We start from the raw sequence: 23,611 nt of genomic DNA, 5'->3' as shown, positions 1-23,611 counted from the left end.
ATTATTCCAAATGGATTAAATTCTGCTTCTGACTTAAGTTGTTTTTTGTAATTTTTGTAATATTATAGCTATAACTGTAGTTGCCAGTTGGCTTGTGCAGTGCTAACAGCTATGTAATTCCTTGCTAAGAGTTAACTGTCTGTCCCTTTAAGACTGTTTTCTGCGACAAGCACCTGTTGCCAATTACTGTGCATAAAATACGGGCAGCTTTATGCTCTTGTAAGATTGCTAGAAGCTATCCTACAATCTGTATGCTACAAGCTTTTCAGCAATGGTATGTAATATTTATTTTCCTTGTTTAATTTTGGAATATTCGTATATATTGTCAACCTTTGTAATTATATTGTATTATATTATAGAGATAGGTGCCATCTCATGCTTTACTTTCCCGATGGGCAAAGCCACGGCGAAATGGGTCTTACCGGTCTCCCATCTCGGGATAAAGTAACTCCTACCATCTTATGCGGCTCATGTGAATGAACTATATATCTTTATACAGCGTACTTCCATCCTGAAGAAGCTCATTCATTTTGAAATCCACTCCGGATTTTCATGTTTTCTCTGGAGAGCTGCTTGCCTCCAGAGCACAACCGCTTCGCTAACTGTATATGTTATGTTCTGTAAATGTTACAGAGAGTCGGGTTGAATTGCAAGCTACTATTATTATTATATAGATAAAAGGAATTTTCTATACATACGCAGTGTGCCTTCAGTGCTTTATCTTGTTTGCTAAACTCAAGCACGAGGTGTTCGGTTTAAACCCACCTTGAGGTTGGCAATCCTAAATACGACAGAGATAGCTGTGCTAATGTGCATTTGCAAAACATTTGCCATACCCTTAAAACAATTTTGTATGCTTAATAAAAAGTGAACATTTTCTCCCAAGTTTTTCAGGGCAATCAAATTGTAGTATGAAGCACCGAACCTATTCACAGATCGCTACTAGCCACTAGTACATATCATCTGTGAAAAGGGATACAATAAAGACATCTCAAGTTTTTAATAATAATTTTATTCTCTTACACACTATAGAAATAGTTTTACCAATGTGATGTAAAGGTAGAGGTCCCCTGTGCAAGCACCTGGTCATTCCTGACCTGTGGGGTGACGTCACATCCTGACGTTTACTAGGCAGACTTTGTTTACGGGGTTTGCCAGTGCCTTCCCCAGTCATCTACACTTTACCCCCAGCAAGCTGGGTACTCCTTTGACCGACCTTGGAAGGATGGAAGGCTGAGTCAACCTTGAGCCGGCTACCTGAAACCAACTTCCGTCAGGATCAAACTCAGGTCACAAGCAGAGCTTGGACTGCAGCTTACAACTCTGCACCAGATGGAAATTTAAAACTAAGTTTTGCTGAAAGATAGCATGGAAGCTACTCATCTTCCTCACCATTTCATTGCACAGTCCCTTATTTTTTAGGACTACAATATTATCACAATTACAATACTACTTAACTTCCAGCAAAAAACTATGTTTGTATCAAAGCAATATGTGAAAGCTAGAATGGGGGGTGGGGTGCAGGGCCAAAGGGCTGCCTGGTGGTGTATCATTCTGTCTCCATTTGGTTATCATGCCTGTAATCTCTGGCTGTGGCAATACACGTGGTCACAGTTGTCAAGTGCATTCTTGGGGACAGGGAAAAGGATGGTGTTGCTTGTCCAATGAGCATCTCATCCTCATGCATCACTGTCAAGTAAAGAATTAAAACTCAGGACACGGAAGGCATTGTCTTTAGTGGAGGCATGAAATTCAATCTGATGCTTGTCTCATACAGTGATACCCAGTCCTGCAGTCACTGGAACAGGAAGTGGAACCAGAATGGTTATGCAGGTAAAACATACAGAGAGAGCACTAGCATCTTGCCTTATTTGAAAATGACATATTTCTAAAGTTACAGATGCTAGCTGCTGAATCGGGAATTTCTTTAGGAGTCATTAAAAAAAAAAAAAATTAGAAAAACACACCAGGGAAAAAAAATCTAAATCTAAAATAAAGATGAAAACAGATTAGAAAAGTTGTCTTTTACTATCCATTGTCAGTTTTGTCACAAACCATTTGTATCTCTTAAAGCCACATTATCATGTTCCTCTCATATGTCTTTGACATAATTCACTCATTGATGCCTGGTACATCCTTGTGATACTCAAACATTTTGTGACAGACTAACAGGAACACAGGACAAAGAATTGCATGTTATCTTGGTTCCTCTTCCAGGTGTGCCACAAATTTGTAGAGCATTTGCCAGTTGTAAGGTGTACATCATAGACTGGTCCAACTGTAAACAATTGTCCTTTCTACCATTTCTTGTCATGCATTCTGCATGGTAGGAAGCTACTAACATGGCTAAGAACAACTTAGACAAACACTGGGCTGTATAATTTTCTTTAAATGCAGCGTTTATTTATTATTGACTTTTACTGATTTATAATTTTGTTCGCTATGGCTACATCCAAGATAGTGAGCCACTATTTCCCCTGTGTATTCCCTGTAGTGACACCAGGGAGCTTCATTTAAAAATAATCAGTAATTGCTATAGTGAAAGTGCACAAGGGGGGGCATTACTTCTTACAGAAAAAGTAGTATCTGGACAGTGAGAAATGGAGGACCTTATTGCTGTTTAATTTGGTTCTGTTGCTTAAAGTGCTCTGTGGTTAATATCCTGAAAACTACTAGTGAGCCTTGTTTCTGAATCTGTTGCCAATTCAGATGCCAAATTAATTAATCTGGGATTTGCAAATGAGCCTAAAATGAATTAGGCAACCACGTTTCATTGAAGCTCAGTTGGACTGGGAATGTTAACTCCCTTCAGGGCTCTTTGAATTTTCTACATTGTGAATTCTGAAAATATTCCAAATATGAATTTACTGTGATGGCTCCATGCACTTAACAAAAAAAAGAAAGAAAGAAAAAAAGTAAATATAACATTTAAATTCTCGTTTGACATTAAATTGCATTACAATTTAACTCCATAGTGCTCCACTTATAAACTGAATTAGACTGGGGGTCCCCAACCTTTTAGTCCTGCAGACACCTTTGGACATCTGACACAGGGTGGTGGGCTACGGTTGCCAACCTCCAGGTACTAGCTGGAGATCTCCTGCTATTACAACTGATCTCCAGCTGATAGAGATCAGCTCACCTGGAGAAAATGGCTGCTTTGGGAATTGGACTCTATGGCATTGAAGTCCCTGCCCTCGCCAGAACCCATCCTCCTCAGGCTCCGCCCCCAAAACCTCCTGCTGGTTGCAAAGAGGAACCTGCCAACCCTATTGTGGGCACAACCATAAAATAGCTGCCACAGAAGGTAGAGCCAGCCACAAAATGGCTGCTGTGTGAGACAGGGCCTACCACAGAACATCAAGGAATGAGGTTGTGTATAATTCTAATAGTAAATCCTCAACATTTTAGGTAGAAGCTCTGTTTAACAGGATGGCTTTTCAAATGAACATATTGTTTTAAAATATTTTCTGTCATTAGGGTTGCCAACCTCCAGGTACTAGCTGGAGGTCTCCTGCTATTACAACTGATAGGGATAAGTTCATCAGGGGAAAATGGCCGCTTTGGTAACTGGACACTATGGCATTGAAGCCCCTCCCCTCCCCTCCCCAACCCCACCCTCCTCAGGCTCCACCCCAAAAACCTCCCGCCGGTGGCGAAGAGGGACCTGGCAACCCTATCTGTCATGCACACAGTTTACCGTCAGTCACTCAGTGAACATTTTTTTTGCTATAATGGCAGCACCTGCCAAAGAAACATGTTTTTTGTGAATCTGCACTTACTCCCAAGCTTATTCTCAGGAAAATGTTTATTTATTTACTGTCCTGCGTCGCCCTCCCTCCCAGGCGCCGGGGACGCTTTAGAACCCCCCCCCCCCGGAGACCAGCCTGAGAGGGAAAGAAAGGCAGCGGGGAAAGATTCAGCGGCCCCGCAGGGAAGAAAGCGAGGCAGCCGGGGGGCCCTTCCCAAAGCCGCAGGCGCCCTGCGGGAGCTCAACACAGGCCCTGCCTGTCAGCTGTTGGGCGGGAGGCCAGCAGAGTGCCGAGGTGTCGGCACCGCTCTGGACCAACAACTACGCTCCTCGACGCCCTGCCTGGCTGGGGGAGCCGGGAATCAGGCGTCCTTGCACGGCCCCGAACGTTGGGTGTCGGACAGCATGGAGGAGAGGCCCTTTGCCCAGAGGGTGGAACGCCGCGGCAGCAACCGATGGGACCAGCCCTGAAGGAGCCGCCCCCGGGCCCAGATGTGGCCAGGACGGGGTGGGAAAGCCCCACCCACAGGGGGAAGAAGAAGCAGGGATCCTGCCTTGAGCCGGAGGCATGGAGGGCAGGAGGGAGGGCCCGATGGACACTCTGGCGTGAGCCCCGTCCTGTGGGAGGTACATCCCTGAAGGAAGGGAATGTTGGTGGAGGAAGCGATATAGCCTCGGGAGAGGGTGGAGCGAAGGGGTGGCGCAGGGATAAATACAGAGGGTGGAGGCCGAGGAGGAGGCTGTCGGCTGGTGTCAGGTCTAGGCAGGAGTGCTGCAGGCCTTCAAGCTGGCAAGCTCAGAGGAGGAGAGCTCTTCCTCCTCCTCTGAGTGGTCTGAGGCCGAGGAAACCCTCATGCTACAAGCTTCAGGGAATACTTACCGGCCAGACTTAGCAAAAACCGCTGCAAAGGGCAAGCCAGCTGCGGCAGGGGCGCGACATTTACTTTATTTATAATTAGTCTTTCTCATTGAGACTTAAGGCAGTTCACCTGGAATAAGTCAATGCAATGAAATAGCATGGGACACCTCATAAGAAATGCAATAGGACTTGGATTATGTGATGTTTTTCCTTCACTGCACTGACTCGCGCTCGCCCGCCCTCTACTGTCCTGGATGGGCCTTGGCCAGCCTCCCTGCCAGACTCAGAATGGGAAGGAGAGAGGACTTAGGCAACCTGCTCCTCTTCCTTCCCCCTGAGCAAGCACATCTTTTGCAAATTCCCACAGTACCTAGCCTTTTTTTTTCTTTTGGCTATATTTGGGTACTCTTTCTTTGTTTTGCAAACCTCCAGTTGGTGGCTGGAGACCTCCTGCTATTACAACGGATCTCCAGGTGACAGAGATTGGTTCCCCTGGAGAAAATGGCTGCTTTGGAAGGTGGACTCTAGGGCAGTATACTCCATTGAGGTCCCTCCCCTCACCAAACCCTGCCCTCCTGAGGCTCCACGTCCAAAATCTCCAGGTATTTTCCAACTTGGAGTTGGCAACCCTACCTTCTGAGTAAGGGCCTTCCAGGAATTGGGTTGTTCATGGCTTGCCAGTGGGAGGGCAGCTAAGGCTGGGATGGGCACCGGCCCCAGACAAATTACAAAATTTAGAAACAATGCAAAACTATTAGGATTGCACTGCAAATCCTTGGTTTTAAAACAATGCAAAACATATTAGGATTGCACTGAAAAGCATTGGTTTTAATCCAGGAATGGAGATAAATCCGGCAAGGAATGATATAAATCCAAAAAGTTTTCTTTATTTCATCAGGATATATGCTAGACTAAATTGAAATACTTGGGAGGAGGGTATCAGCTAGTTTAAACTGGGGTTATATACAGTGTTAAATGGGACTACAGACTCCTAATCTGGTTTGAAAATTAAGGTTCCCACTTGAAGGGAGCCTACCTTTGCTGCCCCGGGCCAGAGAAATGAAACCAACAGCAGGGAGGGGGAGCCAGGCTATTGGGTCGCCTGTGCATGCGGAGCCAGGCTGCTGCCGCATGCCGGGCCTCGTGCCGGGGTGCTTGCCTCCTCCAGCCAATGGGAACTCTCCTCTGGGGCTTGAATCAGCCTATGGGGAGTTGGCTCGGGCTGGAGGCAGGTGGGGCAAGCTCCGGAGGGTCGGAGGTTTGTTTCCACTCCAGTCCTCTCTTGGGCCTTAAAAGGAGCGCAGCGCCCAGGCAAACCAGTCTGTCCCTGGGTTTTGTCCCTACCCTCCCTCCCTATATTGGATCATTTTAGTCATTCTTTTATTCATCACAACTTGGGGCAGTATAGCATGGGACTGCTGGCAGTTTATTGGGGGAAAGCGGCTTGCATGCCCCTTTCTTCCATCCTGGGGACCTCAATAAGGGGTTTGGGGAAAGGCTGTAGAAGGATAGGCCCTGATGGAAGGGCAGCCAGCCAGCCTCTTCCCAAGTGGTGGGGGTATACCTAGTTGCTCACGCCCAGGTTACCATCCCATAACCGCCACCCCTGGTTGCCCACAGCGGTCTCGCTGTGGGGAGGCTCATACGTTCCGCCGCATTGGGGTCGGCTAACGTACCTGTCTCAGTCCCCATGCGGCGCCAAGGCTATTGCAGCTGTTGCCAATCAAGTTGTGGCCGCATAATTTCCAACAAAAAGTTTTCTGATTTTATGCTAATCTGTTAAGAGTTAATGTTAAAATAATAATAATGTTAAATAAAGTAAAATTGTTGTAACTGGTGTTGTCTGAAGTTTCTCTGCAATGGGCCCTGGGGTGGCAATAACTGTAGACTTTTCAGCATTAAAATGGAACCCTCACTTTGCTAGTGAGTCCATGAGTGAGATCTGTTCTGCGACTTCTTTAGCTCATAGTTTTTGCTTTAAAACACTACAGAAGCCCACGTGTATGTTTCCAGCTGAGTGTAATCTTACTGGCATGTCTTCCTTGTACCAGATAAGGGCAAACTTTCAACTCTGCCCGGTTGAGGAAAGAATATATTCATGTTAATCTTTACACTGACAGTGTTTTGTTGTCAGTAGAAAACTTAGGTCACTTTGAACAGCTTTTATCATCTGTTTTAGCAGCTGGCTGTTAACAGATTTTTTGTGTCAATTCAGACACAACTCTTTTGGCTTCCAGCTGATAACGGATATTTTTTTAACCTTTTCAGACAAAAGCGCTGTGTCCCGTTGGCAAAGGGGTTGAGCCGGCCTTTTTAAAAACTCCTTCCTTTCGTGTTCAGGTCTTCTTTGAGCTTTTGAATTGCTATAGTGCGCTGTTTGAAATGTCTGTGGGGCTTCTGAAAGTGCCACTCCCCCCCCACACACACACACACTTCTTTGCGGTACATTCTTTTCTGTCTTTTACAACATTTTAACATTTAACCCTATAGCGCTAGGTAATATAGCACTTCAGTGCTATATTGTTCTAGCACTATAGGATGACAGTTGAAATGTGCAAAAACAAAAAAGATGGAAAAAGAATGTGCTGGGGAAAAGAAGTGGTATGGTTTGAAATGGCCAGAGTGCTTCAGACACAGCTCTTTAATGGATTACAATACACTATATGAGACCTTGGAATGGGCCATCAGCAGATAAAAACTCATTTAGAATGGCTATATAAAAGGGACCTTAGAGTTTTGTGGCTTTTTACTGAGCATTTATCTTGAGATTTTAAATTCTTTGCCTTTGGTAATTCTCCAGAAAAATAGCCAAGGCTCCTTTCACATTGCAATTCTAAACTAGTTATATTTAAATGTGTTAATGAGCTGTCTCTGAAGCACTTTGGCCATTTCAAACCATACCACTTCTTTTCCCCGGCATGTTCTTTTCTGTCTTTTTTGTTTTTGAACATTTCAACTTTTGTGCTATAGCGCGGCTAGACCAATATAGCAATTCAATGCTACATTGCCAGCATTCAGCAAGCATCTGAATTGCTATATTGATCTTATTTCATATAAGCGTCGGCTTAAGATTGTGTTTTATATACGTGCTGGTCTATGACCATAACAATAAAACTAACTAGCTATATTGATCTAGTGCTATAGTGCAAACATAAAAAAAAAAAGATGGAAAGGAATACACCACTAAAAAGGCGGCGTGTGTGGGGGGGGGTGGCACTTTCAGAAGTGCCACAGACATTTCAAACAACACACTACAGTGATTCAGAAGCTCAAAGAAGACTTGGAAATGGAAAAAATAGTGGGTATATATTTGTTTTTATTTTTTGGTTTCAGGTAGCTGGCTCAAGGTTTGGATGTTGGTTTCAGGTAGCTGGCTCAAGGTTGACTCAGCCTTCCATCCTTCCGAGGTCGGTAAAATGAGGTCCCAGCTTGCTGGGGGTAAAGGGAAGATGACTGGGGAAGGCACTGGCAACCACCCCATAAACAAAGTCTGCCTAGTAAATGTTGGGATGTGACATCACCCCATGGGTCAGGAATGACCCGGTGCTTGCATAGGAGACCTTAACCTTTTTATATATGGTGAATTACCTGAAGATAAATTTGGCATGGAGTGGCTGGTTCAGCATGTATGTGTAATAGTCAACAGTTGACACACTGGCAGTGCAATCCTGTGGGCCACAGAGGCAGAGGCAGTTGGCTTCTAGCATAATTGTGGGTAGCGCTGGTCCATTACTTATGGATATTTTGCAGGGTGAAACAAGAACACATGGCTCTCCACAAGGCTCAGATGGCATAGCAAGAGTGCTGAAGTCCATAGAAACTGTGGCATCATCCACCAATCAGACAATTGCAGGCAACGATGCCCCTATGAATGGCACGCACAGGAGCAGCCCATCACCAGCCACTGATCTATTCACTGCTCTTTGACGGCACCCCTCTGTGCAGAGCCAGCAGACAGGGAGGAAAGACCCATCAACCTCAACAGAAGCACTTGGCCCAAGGTGCCCTCTCCCCAGCCTATGGGGAAGTGCACCGGCACATAAGACAGGAAGCCCACCTCTTCCCTGGCAAGGGCCCAATGGGCAGCAAAAGTGATGCCCATGGGAACACATTCCTGCTCCCCACACACCCTTCCATCAAAAAAGTAAAAACAAAAACAAAAAACACCCCTCACCCCCCCCCCCAAGAGCATCCTAACCACTGGGCCGAGAGGTTCACAGGAATCACATAGAGTCATAGAGTCACAGAGTTGGAAGGGACCACCAGGGTCAACTAGTACAACCCCCTGCACAATGCAGGAAATTCTAAACTACCTCCCCCCCACACCCCCAGTGACCCATAGTCCATGCCCAGAAGATCGCCAAGGTGCCCTTCCTCTCATGATCTGCCTAAGATCATAGAATCAGCATTGCTGACAGATGGCCATCTAGCCTTTTCTTAAAAACATCCAGGAAAGGAGGGTTTACCACCTCCCAAGGAAGCTTGTTCCGCTTAGGAACTGTTAGAAAATTCTTCCTAATGTCTAGATAAAAACTCTTTTGATTTAATTTCAACCCACTGGTTCTGGTCCAACCTTCTGGAGCAACAGAAAACAACTCGGCACCATCCTCTATATGACAGCCCTTCAAGTACTTGAAGATGGTTATCATATCCCCACTCAGTCTTCTCCTCTTCAGGCTAAACATACCCAGCTCCTTCAACTTTTCCTCCTAAGACTTGGTCTCCAGACCCTTCACCATCTTTGTTTCCCTCCTCTGGACATGTTCCAGCTTGTCTACATCTTTGCCAGGCAACCACTCACCCAGCTTGGGTAGAAATCACTTCCCTCTAGGTGGCAGTGCTAACAAACATTCTGATGAAAATTTTGAAAGTAGGAAGAGATGGATGTGTCATGGATAATGCTTAAGAGGCAATATACAAACCAGGCATGTAATAGGTTGTATATATTACCAATTACACCAACATCTGGTGGTATTGTCTTAAGTTTTTATGCTGGGCTGTATATGTCTCCCGCATAAGTTGTGTGCAAGTATCAACCTATTCAAACAGACTGTTTGTACATATTGCCTGTACATGTAAATATATTTGTAATGTGTGTGCATGTTTTTATATGATTTAAATAGACCACTGAGGAAGGCCATATAGGCCGAAACACGCTTGGCTTGTGGTGACAGACATCAACCTTAAGAAATGCCATTGTGCTATTTTAACGGTTTTTAAATAATTTTAATTCTTATATAGCGCTTCTAATAAATTATATAGTTTCATTATTTATATATATTGTTTCATCCCACCCAGCCTGGGTACCCAACTTCTGTTTTCCAGGTTGGGTTCTATTCCCCTCTTTTTTCTTCTACTAGTGTCTCCTTGCTGTCCAGCACTTTGTCCTTATTATGTGGCTATGAGGTTGGGCTTGGAGTCTAGTAAAGCTAGGTAGGACAGGTGAAGGGAAGTACAAGGGAGAATACAATAGGGAAGTGTAAATTGTTGGCAGAACAGACAGACAACTCATGTGAAATTAATGTGAAAGCAAAAGACAGCTCCTATTACATATTCCAAATTTCCTACTCATATGGGGCAAATATATATATATATATATATATATATATATATATATATATATATATATATATATATATATATATATATATATATATATTAGCACATTTATGAGCACGACTTATACATTTTTGTATGCTTTTCTTATCCTCCTAATGCTCACAATTCAGCTACTCTTTACAGCTTTCCCAGGTGTCTGAAGTGCCTCATGCTTGACCTCTTTGTTCTTTAGATATATCTCTAGATTCACATAAAATAATTCCCTTCAATGGTTCTGTTGCTTCAAGTACACACTGATCCTTCCTCTACATCAGATCCATTAAATTCTTTCTGACACCACCATTACCTCTTGATGAAATTATAGCTGTGAATTCAATTGTGTGTCATGTATTCTTATCTAGACATAAAGTGTTATTAGTTTGACCATGCTTTTTTTCTCCTCTACTATATTTGCCAGACCACTAAGGGTTTTACATCTTTTATTTTTTAAAGAAATGCAAGGCACTCTGTGAAATGTCTGGGATCACAATATAGTACAGAGTATACTGTATCAGTGCTGAGGCGGATGCATTCTTCCCTAGAAATTGTTCTACACAATGTTATCATTAAGGAGAGAGCTGAATGTGTCAGAGTGGTTCCTCAGTGGAACAGGCTTCCTTGGGAGGTGGTCAGCTTCCCTGGAGGTTTTTAAGCAGAGGCTAGATGGCCATTTGTCAGCAATACTGATTCTGTGACAGGCAGTTCATGAGAGGGAGAGCATCTTGGCCATCTTTTGGGCATGGAGTAGGGGTCACTAGGGGTGTGAGGGGAGGTAGTTGTGAATTTTGTGCATTTTGCAGGGGGTTTGACTAGATGGCCCTGGTGGTCCCTTCCAACTCTATGATTCTATGATACTGAAATATGTTATTGTTCTTTACATTTTTAACTATAATTGTTTAGATCCCATTTCTATTGTAACAAGCATAGGCAGGGATCTAAAAAGCTATTTTAGGGCAACTTTATAGACTTTTGAAACTTCGTTGATGTTTTTAGTTTTGGTTAATTTGCTTGGCTTCTTCAGTATGCTAAGGACAATTATTTTGTACTTTCAGATGCTTAAGACAAAAATAACTTAATGTAACACAATCTCTAATACTGTTTTATCTTCTTAGGTAACTTTCAAAGCATCAAGGTATTCAGTGTCTCCAGATTTAAAATATGTCCTCCTTACATATGACATCAAACAGGTAAGTTAGTCATGGGGGGAAGGTATAATATGTTTAAAATTACACTAAAATATTCTCTGTTGTGAAATAAAAACTTTGAATGAAACTGGCTTTCTCAGTGGCATTAATGCTGGTGATATACTGTTTTAACTACATGGGAACACATTTTGGATCCAGTGGCTTTTTTGGATTGAGGTTGGTTTGAAACCACTGACAGTTATGTAAAATAATTTTGATAGAATTGCCTTTCTTTGCTGTATTTGGATAGCTAATGCTTTTACAGTAATATAATTCTATGTCAAAAAAAACCTGACATTATGCAAACATTTTAAATCATTTATTTGGCTGAGATATGTTTAAAGCTGTTCTGTGGGGAAATTTCTATTTTATATAAACCAGTTTGTTAAAAAAGGATTTTTGATTGTTTGTTGTTAACTAGCTTTGGTAGGGTGATACCTTGCATTTGTAAATGAGCCATCAAAAAGGGCTATCCTATGCTCCAGTTTAAACCCACTGAAATCACTGGGCTCTGGACAGAATTGCACTGCAGGTCTGCATGGGTTGGCATTGTAAATGCTACCGTTATAAAACAAGAAATGATCCCTCCTTCCTGTACAATGTTTTAATTGTTTTTATGTCTTTGTATGAATTTTAGTTCTGGTTTTAATGATGTGTTATTGTTCTTTTAGGTTGGTTTTAATGGTTTTAAAATGAGATTTTATACCCTAATTTGTTAGCCACCTTGGTGACCCTTGTAAGGGCAGAAAGGCAGAATATAAATGTTGTAAAAGAAAAAAAAAACCTTATGTGGCAACATCAGAGTTCTTTGCCTTCCATTAGAATATATGAATTAATTGGTTAGAGCCAAACTCCACATTAAAAAGGAAACCCACCAACTCTCAGGGTTTTCTTTAATACTAGAAAGCAGCTGCTGGGTGGGTGGGTGACTGTGAACTTTTCTGCATGGTTCCCCCCCCCCATTAGTTCTGGCCCCATACTGCTTTGGTTTATCTCCAGATTTCCACATTCATTTTTGTGACTTTAATTTGTACTTTGTCCCCCCCCTTGAATTTTTTCCAGCTCTTTTGAGGCCCCTTTTACCCCGATGTGTTTCTGGAAACCAGTTTTGAGTCGGCTTTTTCCTAATGCATAATGTTTCTATTGGTTTTCTTTGTCCCACCCATTTTTCAATGATTGGACTGTCATTGTTTAATTCAGTGGTTCCCAAAGTGGGCAGTACAAACCCCTGGGAGGGTGGGATTACCTAGGGGGGCACTAAGAGGCAAGGGGGCAGCAGGGGGCGCGAGAGGTGGGCCCCTTCAACTGTGTTGTTCACTAATTTACAGTAAATCAAGCTGTGGCACTGTGCTGGCAAATGGTGGAAACTATCAAAACATTTTCCCCAGACTTGGAATGGCTGGTACCACTGGATCAAATTCATCAGATTTGTTGAATAAATTTAAACTAAAAAGTTTTAATTGATTTTGAATAGATGTGCAATTAATTGTTGCTGTTTTGAAATTTTATTGTTATTATCTTCTTTAGTGTGTCATGCAAATCCCTATTTTGAATAATGTTTTTTATAGGATAGGGTAGAGGGTGCTGGGGTTGAGTTTGTGGAACAAAGGGGGGCGGTGGCCCGAAAAGTTTGGGAACTATTGGTTTAACCACTCCCTGTTTCCTGATGAATGATTTCATTTAAAAAAGCAATGGCCCTTAAATAGCTGTGTAACACTGGAGTGTCGCAATGATAGTCTAACCAGATTTCCTGAATTCCCAGCTTTCATAAAAAAAAAAAAAAAAAAGAGTAACAGCCCATTTCTGGGGGAGGGTGGATCCACAGCGGCTGGGAGTGGCACAGCCACCTCGCCTCCTCAGAGGCTTCCCAGCTGCTGCAGACGAAAAGAAAGCCTTTTTAAAAAGTGAAAAATGAGAAAAGTGGGAAGTGTCCCATAGCAAAATAGGTGGTGCAGCCCTGCCACTGCTCAAGGGGGCGTTCCCAGGATGAAAGGGGCTAGGAAGCTGACTAACGTCAGCTCCGCCCCTTGGAACGCCCCCTGATGCCAGTGTTCCTGCCACTTCCAGGATTTAGGTCCTGGAATGGCATCTGCAGAGGTCCACACCGCACCGGGGCTCTCAGGGACTGGCATGTGTGCCACCTGAGACAGTGTAAGTGTCTGTTATCCCAGGTTAAATGGGCATCTACGCCAGTGCGGGGTCATACCAGCTCCTATGGAGCTTTCCCCCCTCAGGAATGTGCTCGGGCAGCCCATTCCTGGGGGGGGGTAGATACGTGGTGCAGCCATGCTACCTTCTTCAGAGGCTTCTGGAGTCTGCTCCCGGGCACCCAGATACTGGTGTGTGTGCCACCCAGGATGGCGTAAGTGCCCATTATCCTGGGTTAAACGGGCACTTTATGCCAGCATGGGGTCATGCCAGCTCCTATGGAGCTTCACCTCCCCCCCTTCAGGATTGCACGGTTACTTATTTTTTCTCCCCTTCCTCACTCTTCACTATTGAGGAGACCTAATCTATGTGCAATCTAATCTATGATGATGTTTGTATATACTGAATGTGTAAGTTTTTGCCTTTACTAGGAGTTTTATGCTGTTAGTCTACATGTGCACCTTATTAAAATTTATATATTAGTAATTTTAACATTTTCCAGCTCAACCTCTTTGGTTTGCAATCAGTATTTTGGTTGAGTTCCATCAGGATTCCCCCCCACGCTCTTTTGTTGTTTCTTGAGACCTAATCTATGCCACATTGTTTCCAATAATGTTGATTATTTTTCATTCACATGTTTAGAGCACATATATGCCCCCAGCAGGGCATGTCATTACCACTGCCTGGGGCCACTAAACTGAAAGTAGAATTCTACTTGAGGGTTTCACCAGTGAGCTGATTAGTTACATTGTCCCATCTTCCTTCCAGGAAGCTCAAGGCAGGGTATAGCTCCTGAACCACCTTCTGTATAGGATTGTCACAATGGTCAAATTATGAAGACACAGACCATGAGTAGTACTGAAGGGTAGAACCTAGTTGCGACTCTCATTAGGAGAAATTTAAAGGCAGTACTTGCTCTTTGTAAGAGCAAATGGTGATGAAGAGGATACCATAGATCAACGCTGAAGGTGAAAACGGGAGTTTTGTTTTCCTTGTGTGATATTTGTTGCAGTAGGAAGTGAAGACTTTTTGCATCAGGACTTTGACATGAAGGAGCCAGTATAGTTTGAAAAACAACAACATGGGGATATGCATTTCATAGTGACATTTGCCATGAAATTGTAATTAGGGTCATGGTTATTTTGATGTTTAGATTAAAAATAAATGCACAGTTAAATTGAATAGTGGAATATTTATTTTTCTGTTGTCAGCGTTTTCTTTAATCTATTTTATGCTTGGAATGGCAAACTTTAATTAAATTTGCAGTTGTTTCAGCACAATTAAGTATATCCTTTATGCATAACAGGATGTAAATTTGCATGAAAATAAGCTGTCACTGAATACAAAAGTAATAATTGAATGAATCATACTGAACAAAATGTGGAAAGCTGTTAGATGTATTCTTCTGCAGCTGTGTGATGTTGTTCTGTTCACTTTGTGAGCTGAAAAAAAATGCCTTGATTCCTGGTGAAGAAAATTTTAGATTTGTACCCTTTACTGAACCTGATTTTCAGTACGAATGTTAGATATCTTTCCTATTGCATCCTGAGAAGATCCACAATGGTTGTAGTTATTTTAGGTAGTCCATTAACAAGATCAGCTATGAAAAAGGTTGGAGGGTTCAACTTTCCAGAGCAGAATTTACTGATTTTTTAATCACCCCAGTATGGGTCAATGGCATGCTTCCTTAGTCATCAAAAGTGATTTTGATTGTGACGATAAAAATTCTCATACATTACCAAGTGAAGAATTTAACTGTCCTTGTGTTAAAGTGAGTGCACAGATGACAGAGATCATCCCATTGCCATTTACGTTTCAGCTGGATGTGAAGAATACATTCTAGACCGTCCTGCCATGTACAAAGGAATAACAGGTCTGCCAATTAGATAGGGCATAGAGAAGCTATTGTCCTTTTTTCCCCCTTCCACATCTGACCAGGTTTCAGGAAGGCTTATCTTCATCACCTATGCACAGATTCAATACACTGCATGGCTAATGGGATCCCTGAAGCAAACTAGAAATGGAAGTTCTCTGGTTATTCATTCCTTGTTCACTTTTTTATCCCTCTAATATCCTCTGCTCGAGTCTCATGAAGTGGTATTGTGAAAGAGGTAGTCACTTTACAAAACAAACACGTGGAGGTGTGAAGAAGTACAGATAAGCACGTTTTTCAGTATTGATTTCAGAAAATACTTTTAAGTGGCTTGATGATCTTAGATAACTTTAAATTACCAATCACTCCATACAGTTTGGAGATGAAAATGTAATGGTAATAAAACTAGCGCTGTTGCTGGTACTACAAGCTCAGCACTAGCCACCATCTGGATCTTTCTGTATGAATTTATTTTTTTATATATTAATTACTCAAGGTGTACAATAACTATTTCAAAAAATCATTTTTTCCGCCTGTGGGCACATTTGGATTTCAGACAAGGCATGGTGGGCACAGCAAAAAAATGGCTGCGATAAAGTAGCTGCCGCAGGAGGCACAGCCAACATGAAAATGATTGCCAGAGCTTAACTTCAGTAACACAGTGAAGATCCTTGTGTTGTGATGGCAGCTGCTGCCAAAGGAACATTAAAAAAAAAAAAACTGCACAACCAATGAAATCTCCAATAGTCAATCAGAAGCCTGACTGGGCAAAAACCCTACCTAGCCCCACCCACTTCCTAAAAACACTTGGCTGGTGCCAGAAAATGTGTTAGCGGGCACCATGGTACCCATAGGTACCATGTTGGGGACCCCTGGTGTAATCTGATTAAACACTATTGGAAAGTTTGGTGTTAGTTAAAAGCATAACTGTATATATAAATATGTTGCTTTTTAACCCTATGAAACTATTTCCATCCAAATTATACTTTCCTTTTATTTACTACAAATTTTGTATTGTTATTTTCATCTTTTTTTTTCCTGTCACTCATATGGGAGCAAACCAAGATACATGTGTTAACAAAAGGTGCCAGAGTCTGCAGTTTTCTCTCTCTTTACCAACATGCTGTACTGAAATTCATCTTTGTTGTACTTGTTGTGGCAGAAAGCTTACAGAAGTAGCTCTACATTTTCCCCTTTAAGTAATTGTTCAGAGCACATTAATAAATCAGGTCTCAAAAATATAGCCATTAACTGCTTACTTCTCCCTCCCTGTAAAAAAAAAGTATTTGGGATATAAAAGAACTCTTGGAAAAAGAACTGTAACTGGGATAGTTTTTTGTAACATGTTGGGGATCCAGGGAAGCATTGGCCATTTATGCAGGGCTGTTTCCCTCAAGGTCACCCCACCGACTGCTTTGGGGCTTCCTTTCGGTTATGCATGATTTTCCTGATGGTCAGAGGTTGTCTCGCTCTCCCTGTGCATTTCCACGCATTTTGCCAGTGTTTTCTGGATGCTTACTTAGCCAGAATCCGTACACTGGAGAGATTAAGTACACGGGAGAGATGCAGCCTATTCATAATTTCTCAGAAAGATGGCTTGATAACATTCCACAGAAAGGAATGCATATTTTATTAAATATGCTGACCCAGATGACCCCCCCCCCGGTGCCGGCAAGCAGGCAGGCATCTGACCGGTGGCGCACTCACCCACCTGGTGGCACAGGATAGTCTGTTGCACCATCCAGCCACATGCCGGAGTTGCTCCTGCTCTGCATGGTTGGGGCTGGATTCTACAGCCAACTCCTGCTACCTCTGCCTGCAGGGATGAAATGAGGACACACTGGCTAAGAACCCCCCCCCCCCATGCTTTCTGGCCCTGCCCCCTTTAACCCCTCCATTGTCGCCATTTCCAGCCCTTTTGTAGTACAGAGGGAATACATTTCTCCATGACCCGGGTGGGAAAGGGTTAATACAGTTTCTTGGGTGGTCCTAGCAGCTCCATAGCTAATGACTCTTCTGCAAGGGGGAAAAAAGGTTCCTTTTCACTGCAAAACAAACTCACATCCACCTTGAATAGAGGTTATTCCTGTCCGCGGGAGGGCGGTGGATCACCAGTCTTAGATCCTTCTGAGCTAGAGAACTGCCAGGACCCCCGAAGGGCCGGACCAAATGATATCGCGGGCCTTAAACGGCCCCCAGGCCTGACGTTCCCCACCCCTGTCCTAGAGAATGGCAGCTTCAGAGAGTAAAATCTATGGTGACACATACCCACTAAGCCCCCTCCTCTCATCAAACTGCACTCTCTCCAGTCTCCAATCCCAAATTTCCAGGAATTTCCCAATGCAGAGATGACAGCCCTAGTTATAAATGAAACATTTTTATGCTGTTAAAGCAGTTAAACAAGTTAATGGTTGATAAGACAACAAGACTTGCATATATTGCCATTTTACCCAGATTTCTTAGTGAGTGTTTCCCCCCCCCCAGGGAAAAAAATTAATTCTCTTCCCTGACTTCAAAATTTTGGGAAATGTTAAATCTCTTGTCAAGTGTCAGGGAAGCTTCTTTAAGTGGGGTCAGGGACAATTCAGTGCAGAAGCACTCTGCATAATCCTTTAGATCCTAGGTAATTTTAATTATTCACTTCATCTACAATTTTCACTTTATCTACAGATGTAAACCCAGGCAAACTTAGAAAATAGCCCTCACAAATTATTGGATAATTTTCTATTTGCATGTTCAAAGCATTGCAGAAGACTCAATTTAGACAACATTCTTTTAAATTGAAAAAGCCAGTTATTACTGTGTTGCTGCTGAAATTCTTTAGCAGCTTGCTACAGCAAATGTGTTGTGTGCTATCTTTCCCATTAAATATTTAAATGGGATGCCATCAGTATCGATGAATTCAGCCACAAATGAACAGTTAATCTTAAAATAAGCATCAAGAATTCTGAATTTTAATCTTGCTGCCAAACAACGATATGATGATGATAGTCATGGGTTTATTCTCAAGTGATTTAATACTTCAAATAAGGTATTACAAATTACATTTCTAGAAGTCGCTGATTGGTAAACCAAGCACCAGCTTTGTTGAGTTTCTGTTTTAAATGTGTGTCTACTGGTAGCATTTGTAATGTGATACAACAGCAGCAGGGAGGGAAGAAGGACCTAAAACCTGTAGGAGGAACAAGCACCTGTTCTTCTCAAATTAAAAAAGGTAAAGGTCCCCTGTGCAAGCACCGGGTCATTCCTGACCCATGGGGTGATGTCACATCCCGATGTTTACTAGGCAGACTTTGTTTACGGGGGTGGTTTGCCAGTGCCTTCCTCAGTCATCTTCCTTTTACCCCCAGCAAGCTGGGTACTCATTTTACCGACCTCGGAAGGATGGAAGGCTGAGTCAACCTTGAGCCTTCAGCTACCTGAAACCAACTTCCATTGGGATAGAACTCAGGTCGTGAGCAGAGCTTGGACTGCAGAACTGCAGTTTACCACTCTGCGCCACAGGGCTTCTCAAATTACATAATCCTATACTCATTTATTCAAAAGTAAGGCCCACTGAGTTCCATGGGTCTTGTGTGTGTGTGTGTGTGTGTGTTGTGTGCTGTCAAGTCACAGCTGACTTACAGCGACCCTTATAGGATGTTCAAGGCAAAAGACGTTCGGAGGTGGTTTGCCATTGCCCGCCTCCAAATGGGCTGAGAGAGTTCTGAAAGAACTGTGACAGGCCCAAGGTCACCCAGCAGTAGGGTTGGGAAATACCTGGAGATTTTTGGGGTGGAGCCTAAGGAGGGCAGGGTTTAGGTAGGGGAGGAACTTCAATGCCATAAAGTCCACTTGCCAAAGCAGCCATTTTTTTCAGGTGAACGGATCTCTATTGGCTGGAGACCAGTTGTAATAGCAGAAGATCTCTAGCTACCACCTGGAGGTTGGTGACCCTACCCAGCAGGCTTCATGTGGAGGAACGAGGAATCAAATCTGGTTCTCCAGATAAGAGTCCGCCGCTCTTAACCACTACACCACACTGGCTCTCTCCATAAAACTTCATCAAGGACATTTACTTGGGATTAAGCATCATTAAATATAATAGGATTTACTTATGAGAAAACATATCTGTTTGGTGACCCTACCCAGCAGGCTTCATGTGGAGGAACGAGGAATCAAATCCGGTTCTCCAGATAAGAGTCCGCCGCTCTTAACCACTACACCACACTGGCTCTCTCCATAAAACTTCATCAAGGACATTTACTTGGGATTAAGCATCATTAAATATAATAGGATTTACTTATGAGAAAACATATCTAGGATTATGTTATCAGAGAAGGATGGTTGGTTGTACTTTCACATAGGGCTGTCAATTCGGTTCGGCCCGAACTGAAAATCAGCCGAATTTCCCTTGATTCGGCGGTTTTTAGTTCGGGAGGAACCGAACTCAAAACTGGCGGGCAACCGGGGGGGCCGAATTCAGCGAGTTCGGGAGTTCGCGAATAAATTCGGCCAATTCGGGGCCGTCAGTAAGCAGCATAACCTTCAGTAAGCAGCATTCTCCTCCCCCGGCCAATCGGTGGCCAAGCTGGGTCTTCTTCTGGCCAATCAGTCAGGATTGAGTACTGGAGGAATCAGCTGATGTGCGGCCGGCCGGGGAAAGAGCGAGAGAGAGGGAAATCCTCATGTGTGTGTGAGGGGGTGCTTGTGCACATTCGCTCCTTTCCGTGGCTGCAGGGGGTGCATTTTTTGGGGTACCGACCCCAAACTTTCAGGGGATATTCAGACAGGTTTTCTTAAGAGACCACCCAAGTTTTGTAAACTTGTAAGACCCCTTTGGGGGCTTTAATCTATATTTTTTCTTTACTGTGTGTGTGTGGGGGGGGAAAGCAGAGTCTGTGTGTGTGTGTGGGGAGGGAGCAGTTTCTGTGGGTGGGGGGGGGGGAAGCCAAAGGGGGCTTTTGCCGGTTCTGCCTGGGGTGTGTGTTCCCCCTCCAGTCTCTCTCTCCCTGGTTTGAGGGGGGGCTTCATTTTTATTCTTCAGGTTTTTCCTCATTCATAAGATCAGTTAGGTTATTTTGATGCTTGCTCAAAACTGGTTTTCAAATGGTGACTTAAAGAATGCATCTGCCTGGTCCCAAGTCCAATGCAAAAGGAGAAATTCCACCCCCTCCTGCTCATTATGCATAGCTAGCTGCCTCTGTCCCTTTCCATGGTATGCAAACTCCCAGGTGTCAGGTGTTGCTTTGCACTGTTGCAAAGGTGTTGCATTGCGTGCTTGTGTTGCTTTGCAGTTGTATTGTTTTGCAAAATTCTTCACACCTGCCCCGCCCTTTGCATGTTTGCAAAGGTGTTGCTTTTCAGTTGTGTTGCTTTGCAAAGTTCTTAGCACCTGCCCCGCCCTTGCTCTCATCAGCTGTTTGTCGGGGCGGGAGCTTTGTGCGTGGGCGGCAAGCTCTGCTGAGAGATACACATTAAGGGTGGGGGGGACCCCTTTCAGGGCCCATATCTCAGCCCCCCCTGACCCAATCTTTACAAAACTTGGGGAGTCTTTCAATATACGTCCTTTGAATCTCTGCTGAAAGTTTGGGACCTCTAAGCCCAAAAATGCCCCCCCCAGAGCTGTGGAAAGGCGCGGTTGTGTTTTTAATGGCTTTATTCGGCCGAATTTTTTTCCCGAACTTTGAATTCCCGCCGAATTGAACGGATCCGAAGTGGGGGAGTTCGGACTTCGGCACGTACCGAACCCACAAGGGCCAAATTCGGCCGAATCCGAACTGTACCGAATTTTTTTTTTGACAGCCCTACTTTCACATAAATGCCAGGTTTTAGCTAAGCCTCCCTCTCTTGCTGTAACTCCTACATGTGCTGCACAGTCTAGTCACCAAAGCTGCAAAGTGCCCGTTTTTAGGATCAGCAGTCTCTCCAGGTCTGCAGCAGTATTTGCAGACCTTTCCTATGGGAAAAGAGACATGCTCAAGTGCTTGAAAATAATGGGCTTCTACCTGCATAATTAGCCTCACAAGAGAGTATAATCTGTACCCTGAAGGGATTTACTCATCACCTTCACCTCTGTTTTATTGGAAGTCTTTTGTGGAAGACTGCCTGGGTATGATTACATTGCAAACTTTTTATTACCGTATTTTTAGCTCCATTAGACGCACCTGACCATAAGACGCCCCCCCCCCAGCTGGCCGTCAGGGCGGGGAAAGCCGGCTTGTGCTGGAACGACGTGAGCTGGCTCTGTGCACCCTGCCCGCCTCCCAGCTGGGAGGCGGGCGGGGCGCACAGAGCCGGCTGGGCTCGCTGGAACAACGCGAGCCGGCTCTGTGCGCCCCGACGGCCAGCTGGGAGGCTCTGACCTCTGTTCCCCCTGGTCTCTGCAGACCTGTACACGTGTAGGCTTTCCCGTGCTTCATGTGGGCTTCCTACAATGGACAGGGGAGAAATGTACTATTGGCTGAACCTATGCCCCTATTCTCCCATTCTGCTGTACCTTACAGAATGTGCAAGCAAAGTATAGCTCCCAGGCTAGCAGTGGCAGGTGCTGTCTCAGAGAACAAAATATCTCATACAGACAACGCCTGTGCTTATACGGAATCAGAAAGCTTTATCTCTTTCTGTTTGGGAGAGAACAATGAGCAGAAAATTGAAACGCTGTGCTGAAAAACACCAATCAGGGTGTTCCTGTTTGGCAGAAAGATAGGCTGATTGGATGATATTCCTTCCAGGATGGATCTGCTATCATTCTCTCCCCTTGTTACATTTTTGGGGAATTTAAAAAAAATCTAAATCCCATGAAAGTCTGTCTTCAGTCTGAAAATAGAAGCAAGTAAACATTCAGCACAGCCCTACTAGTTAAATTAACTTGGTGGAATAACATGGTGTAAACATTTATATATGACCCTATGACTCTTTGTACTCTGGTATCATGGTGTGAATCCTTGTGCTATGTAAAGTGAATCAAAGTACCCCCTTGTTTCTTACCTAAAAGGAACATTAGCAGTAATAAAGAATCTTTAAGTCTTCCATTTTAACCCCCCCCCCACTCTCCTCTGTTCTCCCCCCACTATTTGTACTTGTAAGACTGTGTTTACAGATTCAATATTTTGGAGGTTATCTCAGAGTTGTCATCTTGCGATAACAATCCCTGTGTATAATCAAGGAAATTAAGGATGTGACAGCCATCTACTTTTGCCTTATTATCTTGGGGCATTCACAGGTCACTGCATTTCTGTATGAAACTGTGAATCCTAACCACAAAAGACAAGGCTGCTAACTTTCAAATCAAGAATAGCAAAATTTCAGAATCTTAGGAGCCACTGTCTCCTGCAGACAGTTGACTAGGGGCTAGGAATGGTTTTATAAAGAAACTAGTATGATCTAGCTAAGGCTTTACTGTTAAGGACTACTTGCACCCAGGCATAGCTTAATGTACACATATAATTTACAAGTTGGCAGCTCTGGTCCCTTTAAATTTAAAAGGGCCTTTGCTTTCAATGGCAAGGCCTGGCCTCTGGAGTTTAAAGGGGCGAGCAGGGGTCCCAAACCCTTTTCAGCCTGTGGGCACATTTGGAGTGCTGACAGAAGGTGGTGGGTGCAACCACAAAGCGGCTGCCGTGGGAGGCAGAGCCAACCACAGAATGCCAGGGAGCAAGGTTATGCATAACTCTGACAATAGCTCTTCATCATTTCAGACAGAAGCTCTGCTTAATGGGGTGCCTTTTAAAATATTGTTTGAAAACATTTTCTTGCATACACACAAAATAAGTATTCGTGCGCTAGCTAAGAACCCCTCATCTGGCTGTATCTGTCTTCGTTTTGCGGGCATTTAACACAGTTATGCAAAAGGGAAAAGAATGCTGTAGACGAGCCCTTCTCTCATGAGCCCAGACATTTTCAGCCCACGCTGTTTCTTTAACAATGACAGTTGGTGCTAAAGGGCTGGTGGGAACTCATTGCATATGTGATGTGTACAGTGAGAGAGAGATTCTGGTCAGATTTTGACAGGAACATAAATAATTTTTGAAGAGTTGCCAAAATATGTATTACAAATACTCAAAATATATTGTTTAATATAAACATAAACAAAATATGAAAGCGCCACGTTAAAGACCCACACAGTCTTTAACAACACAAATAAGTACTGTTGGGTGAAATAAGAATAGTCTTAATTTGCTTGTAAATCTAAGGACGATTGCAAGTAGGTCTCCTTT

At 43.6% G+C, this 23,611-nt stretch overlaps 1 protein-coding gene across 1 annotated transcript in view; it reads left to right on the top strand.

The window, feature by feature from the left end:
* The window catches only part of DPP10 (dipeptidyl peptidase like 10), a 749,561-nt gene that overhangs the window by 574,695 nt on the left and 151,255 nt on the right, over positions 1–23,611 (top strand). Inside the window, exon 5 of the mRNA XM_056861104.1 lies at positions 11,321–11,395. Coding sequence (XP_056717082.1) covers positions 11,321–11,395 — 75 coding nt within the window. The remainder of the gene's footprint in view (positions 1–11,320; positions 11,396–23,611) is intronic.

The sequence above is a fragment of the Euleptes europaea genome, chromosome 15 (assembly GCF_029931775.1).
Source record: "Euleptes europaea isolate rEulEur1 chromosome 15, rEulEur1.hap1, whole genome shotgun sequence".
Lineage (NCBI taxonomy): Eukaryota > Metazoa > Chordata > Lepidosauria > Squamata > Sphaerodactylidae > Euleptes > Euleptes europaea.
The sequence above is the reverse complement of the archived record's forward strand: the minus strand, read 5'-3'. Positions and strand labels throughout refer to the sequence as shown.